Source organism: Carica papaya, chromosome 7, assembly GCF_054855325.1.
Source record: "Carica papaya isolate Zhongbai chromosome 7, ASM5485532v1, whole genome shotgun sequence".
Taxonomy (NCBI): Eukaryota; Viridiplantae; Streptophyta; class Magnoliopsida; order Brassicales; family Caricaceae; genus Carica; species Carica papaya.
The window spans coordinates 26,236,687-26,242,807 of record NC_142315.1 but is presented as its reverse complement, the minus strand read 5'-3'; the positions used below and the strand labels follow the sequence as shown (position 1 = coordinate 26,242,807).

The window sequence follows — 6,121 nt, the reverse complement described above, 5'->3', positions numbered from 1 at the left end:
ATATGTTATGATGATATGGGTTGCAGCATGTGTGTGTGATTTATGAGGATCTAAAATGTGAAAGTGTTAAAAGGATTTTCAGATATATAATTACTTGGGGAGAGATATGTCTTGGCCCAGCTCTTAGCTTTTGGAGGAAAGCGATGTGTGAGAAGTTTCTTCTTTTCCAAATCCATTAATTATCCATAATCACCATTTTAATAATTATAGTTGCAAGGATGATAAGAATTTATACATAATATTGATTCTTTTTCTTTCTTTTCTTTTTTTTTTTTATTTCAATAAACAAAAAATATTAGGAAAAAATAAAAAAATTAAAAAAATTGAACTATTATGTAATTTTTCTTTCGATAATAAATTTGATTGCTATAATTTTAATAATATATTAATAAATTAAATTTAAAAAATATTAATTTAGTTTGTATATAAAGCGATGTACATATGTGTGTGTGTGGAAATGAATACGAAAGGGAAGTAGAAGGGACACGTATGGGATCCCAATACCTGGAATTTGCAACCCATGAGAAAAATCTCAATCATAGCAGTTGACTGGATGGATATAGTTTCTTGGTACGGAGAGAATATTAATTCATCAATTTCCACATCATTCATTACTAAATCCAATTGGAGTTTTTTTTTTTTCTTTCTTTCTTTCTTTCTTTCCCCCCCCCCCCCCCCCTCCAATTGGAGTTTTCAAGGTTATATATATATATATATATGTCTGTATATATTTATATATATATATATGTAGTTCTGGGTTCTAGGCAAGAGCCACCCACCAACTAATATATGCATATAAATTATTATTAGTTATGTATATTTACGTATATAAATACAAGATGTCCGTATTTTACATATATATAATGATGCACATATGTCTATATGTGTATATGTATCTTCATGATCATGCCCGGCAAAGTGTTGTCTGGAATATCTTGTTCACAAACTTTCCTCTTTTTTTTTTTTTTTTTTTTTTTTTCTAATCACAAACTCTCCTGTCCCCTTCTTCTAATCTCCTTCCACAGTACAGTTTGGATCCAGTTTTACTATTAAATTATACTAACACTAACACATGCTGTAAATTATAAACTATATAGATACACATTATTTAATCAACTTATAATAATACATAAAACGTATATGTATTTGTGTGTGTATATTTATATATATAAACACCTCTCTCTCTCTCTCTCTCTCTAAATATATATAACATATACACAAAAATATTGCTAGTCCAGCTTTTTCGCTTGCCTCCTTCCTTCACAGCCTGTCAACTTGAATTATTTAGATACCATGATTGTGTATATATGTGTGTATATATAAATATAATTAAAAAGATGGAGATCAGAGGGTAGTATGCTTTGTTGTTTCTGTAAGACAATTTAGAAGTTGAAGACTGGTTCTGGCCTGTCAAACGAGCTTTGTTGATTTCCATCTTTAGCAGTCAGATTTTGTAATCTACTTAGCTTGCTCCGTCCTAAATTAACTTCACAACATCTTTGTGTTTTGCTCATCGTGAGGCATATACACACACACACACAATTCCGTCCTCATCTACGTAGAGTTCTCTTGGTTTTGTTGATGAGAGTCTGAGCAGACTCATGGATGATCAGAGGAGTAATCAAGAACATGTTCAATGATCAGCTTCGCAGAAGAAAATTGCCATCTGCCCACTTCTTGTTTCAGGTAATATAAGTAGACACATAATTTTATATATATATATATATAAATATATAAATATATCAAGATCAGTTCTTGAAGGTTTTGTATTTCTGATTCATTTGCAGGATATGAATCTTGGTTTCTTGTGTTTGTTTCTTAAATTATCTCTTGCTAGTCTTTAAGTTACTTCACCGAATCATAATTAGACAGGTTACAAAAAATAGGGTTTAAGATCAATTTGGAGAAAAATTTAGTTTCAGTACGCAAAAATCAAGATTAGATAAAATTACTACAAGAAGTTGAAAGCGAAAGAGATATTTTCTTATTTTCTACTGGGTCAAATAATTGACACTAGCTAGTGTAGTGCAACTTGCTACTAAAAAACAGAATTGATCTGTCTCTCTCTTGAACAGAAGAGAAGATCACAATATACCCCATATTCTCTTTTCTTCAAGTGTTTATCTATATATCTATTATATATATTATATACATATAATCTAGTTTGTCCTAAGCTCCACCTAATAGTGATTCATGTCTGTGATCTCATCATGTGGGTTTCAAAAATAAAGGCTATAGGTCCAGGCTATGGAAGAAACAGAAAGAAGTGGTCACTTTTTTTTTCAGTACAATATCATCTTTTTTCATGAAGATGAAGACTACTGTTATTACATGGGGTATTCTATTCATCATGGTAATCACTAGAGATGTACGTATATATATATATATATATATATATACATTTAATTAATATACAAAAAAAAAAAAAAAAAAAAGAGACAATTAGACCCGCAATTTCTTTTTATGGTTTCAATATTACCCACATTTTTTTTCCTTTTTGATAAATTCACCTCTCCATTAATGTACGTCTCTCTGCCAATACTGTTTGCCGATCACTTTCAAGACTCCCAATATAAATTCCAGTACAGTTTCCTTTGTTCCCCTTTTCTTTCTGTCTGATGATCGATACATCTATATATTTACCCAGGAAAAGAATTTCACTTTTTTTGACTACTTTTTTCATGTGGCAAACAGGCCTTATCCCTAATATGTCCTGCATTTGGTACCCTAAAATGGGAACCCATTTGCTGGTTCATCTCTTTTTTCCTCCTCCTCCTCCTTTCCAAGATTAAGCACTACACATATACACATATATATTGAGTGAAGTTGAAGATTAAGCTTTCTCTTGTTTTCTAGAAGTACTCTAGTTGGTTTTAGCAAAAGGTTGGAGATGACTCAGGATGATAAAATCTGTCCATTACTCTTTTTTGCTAAAGATACTGTTGTACACTTGTACTATTGGACTACTCCTAATTTCTGGGTCAACCATATTCTGTCTCCACCTTCTTATGGCTATACCTTTTTATGAATCTCACCCAACCCATTATCACTTTCTGTGAACCCAGAAAAGAACTTTTCTATTCTATCTCATTACTATATATATGTGTATGTTTATAACTTAGATGGATGTAAAAATTTGAAACTATGAGAAGTGTATTAATACTATTTTTTCAGGCATGGGAACCAAACTTGATTACTCAATATTCAATCCATTAGCAAGGAGTAGTACCAGTGTGGTGTTTGTTAATGATTGGGACTTTCTCCATACAAGTTCTTCATCATCAGGACCCATAAAGGAGAATAAGTATAAGTTTAAGAGTGTAGCAGGACATCATTATAACTCCATGGACAAATTACTTGAAAAGCACAACATGGAGTCCATCAGAAAAACAATGCAGCTGCATGAAGACATTTTCAAACACCAGGTAAGGTACCTCAGTAACATCAAATCAGTCTCTTTTCTTCTTTTCTCCTCTGCAAAATTCTTAGAATTTCTTTGTTTTCCTTTGCTAATAGGACAAGAGCTTAGAGAATTTTGTAATCGTTTTATGGGCTATCAGAGATTTTTTTTAACTTTGCTCGAAACTAAATTTTCTTTCCAATTGCATTCTTTTCCAACATATTTCCACTATTTTAATGGGTAGAGATTTTTTTATCACTGCTCAAAACTTAGAACTTCTCTCCGCAAAATTCGTAGGATTCCTTTGCTTTTCTTTGCTAATATGACATGAGCTTCAAGAATTTAATAATCATTTTATAGGCGATAAAGAGATTTTTCTGAACTTTACTCGAAACTAAATTTTTTTTCCAATTGCACTCTTTTTCAGTATCTTTCCACTATTTTGTTGGATACTTAGAAATTTCGTTAACTTTGCTCAAAACTGAATTTTTTTGGGATTGCAGTCTTTGTTTAGGTTCTTATAGTCCTTTTCGTTATCACAAGACTAACAATGGTCCGGAAGCAAACAAAGTGGTGTGACTGTGGAGAAATTAACGAAGAATTTGAATGGATTTGCAGGTAAGGGAGCTCCATAGGCTGTATAGTGTACAGAAGATGCTGATGGATGAGGTGAAGAGGGAGATCAAACAAAATAGGTACTGGATTTCGTCAACTGGGATTGATAATACTAATCAATGTCATCAATATTCATCATCAACATCACAAGGGGTAGCTGGTTTTGGATACAGTTTCACCATTGAAGGTCTCCGAGATCATCATCATCATCATCATCATCATCATCCAATTAGCTCTAGGGAGAGAAGTACAGGCAGCTGCTCAGGACCAGACACAATGAGAGTTATGACTAGAGGGTTTGATCTTGAAAGAATACCAACTCAAGATCAAGAAGACGTAATCTCAACTCTTGATCAAGATTATTCAAGGCCAAGTCAGAAAACCGAAAAAACGAGCATCAATGCAGGATCTGATGAAGACAGCGAAATCGAACTGACACTAAGCATTGGAGGAAGTAGCACAAGCAAGATTAACAGATTATCATCATCATCATCATCAAAAAGGTATAATCAGCTAAATGAGAAGGAATTAAGTATTAGGCCGGAGCTCGAGAATTCATCGGTTTCTTTCAAATCGGATAGAGGAGACAGTAGTACCGGGCCTAACACTCCAATCAGCAGCTCTAGTACAACATTTGATCAGGAAAGAAAGCGGCCTCACTGGCTTTTTCAAGGTTTAAGCATTAATAGAACCTGATTAATTAATTTAATCTGACTTTATTAATTTTAATTTTCTGTGTGTATGTGTAACATCCTTTTGACTGAAAATCTGTGACACCACTGAATTTATATTGATCATGATATATATAATCATGCATTCAATTTTCCTAATCAGTAATTTAATTGCTAGATTGATCTAATAAATCGGAGAGATGTGTGCAAATGTTGTAAATAGATAACCATGATCTACAAATTATTTTTAATCATTAGATTTCCTTGTTAATTATTGTGTCTTAGTAGATGGTAATTAAGAAGAGTAATGATCATGGAAATGATTGGATTTGCTGAGAAGAATTAATTAAAGAATATTATGACATTGATTTGGATTTTTCTTTCTTCTTTAATTATTATCTAATTAGTGATTAAATAATATCAAAATACTTTAACCACCAAGATAATACTGAATTTATATTAAAAATGAAGAATAACACTAGCTCATAACTCTAATAACTGTATGAAACTGGTAGATATTGTAATTTGTTAGTTCTTTTTATTAAATTTAGATATTAATTAATTATATTGTATGAATACATTCACTGTAAGAAAATATAAATAATTTTTAAAAATTAAATAAATAATTTTATATGAGAGCGCAAATAAACTTTTCTTTACCAAAATAGAAACTGTTTTTCCAAATCTTTGAAATGCACTCAGTATACCCTTTTCTCACTTAATCACGTTTGAGTTTCCTGTTTTACTAAAAAAGAAAAGTTGATTATACTGTGCGTTTTGTCCCGTCTTGTTTTTCCCTCGTTACACATTTAGATTTTGAACCTTCAAGAACTCTTTTTTTCTTTTTTATTTTCAAGAAAAGAAAATTTAACTCAAATTTTGAAAAAAATATTGCAAAAATTTACTAAAATAATCTTAAAATTTACAAATCCATGAATTAGTTGCATATGTGCAAATAGTCTCGATCAAAATAATATCTTGTGTAATAACCAAATTATATATTTTATATTAAAAAATTATTAAAGAAATTAATCCCTAAATGCGTACAATTATAATAAAATAAAATAAATAAAAAAAAATAAAAGATTTAATATAATCTATCTATATTTACGGATAACAACAAAATTTTTTTTTTTTAAATTATGATCAAATAAGATAATACATTACCAGTAAAATTATAAACTCTAGATATTATTAAAATTTATATAATCACAAAATTTTATAAAATATATATAAAATATTTTTTTAGAATAAATATATATGATTGTTGAATTTTATATAAAATAAATTTTTTTAAAAAATAAAAATAAAAATAAAAATTGGGAAGGAATTTGTTTTTAAAAGGTGGTATGTATTGAGAACCCACGAAAAGAAAAGGCCTGCAAGAAATGGGTCCATCATGTTTTGTCCTTGACAACTGCAATTACTACTCCGT

The 6,121-nt window shown here is 30.3% G+C and overlaps 1 protein-coding gene across 3 annotated transcripts; it reads left to right on the top strand.

Moving 5' to 3' along the window:
* Positions 1-776: 776 nt before the first annotated feature.
* LOC110825736 (ras guanine nucleotide exchange factor Q-like protein) lies at positions 777-4,845 on the top strand. 3 transcript variants are annotated; one of them, XM_088208130.1, is made up of 3 exons: positions 777-1,686; positions 3,175-3,430; positions 4,024-4,845. In XM_088208130.1, the coding sequence occupies exons 2-3, from the start codon at positions 3,177-3,179 to the stop codon at positions 4,709-4,711; spliced, it is 942 nt and encodes a 313-aa protein (XP_088064256.1). In that variant the 5' UTR covers positions 777-1,686; positions 3,175-3,176; the 3' UTR covers positions 4,712-4,845. The 3 variants fall into 3 exon arrangements, with proteins under 3 accessions (XP_088064256.1, XP_088064257.1, XP_088064258.1); XM_088208131.1 differs by lacking the exon at positions 777-1,686 and having other exon boundaries at positions 3,286-3,425; positions 3,904-4,845; XM_088208132.1 differs by lacking the exon at positions 777-1,686 and having other exon boundaries at positions 3,292-3,430; positions 4,019-4,845.
* Positions 4,846-6,121: the final 1,276 nt, after the last annotated feature.

Excerpts from the sequence above, each read along its gene's own strand:
- LOC110825736 (XM_088208130.1), top strand. The coding sequence starts at position 3,177 with ATGGGAACCAAACTTGATTACTCAATATTCAATCCATTAGCAAGGAGT. Across the intron at positions 3,431-4,023 it reads ATTTTCAAACACCAGGTAAG|GGAGCTCCATAGGCTGTATA; the intron begins GTACCTCAGTAA and ends TTTGCAGGTAAG.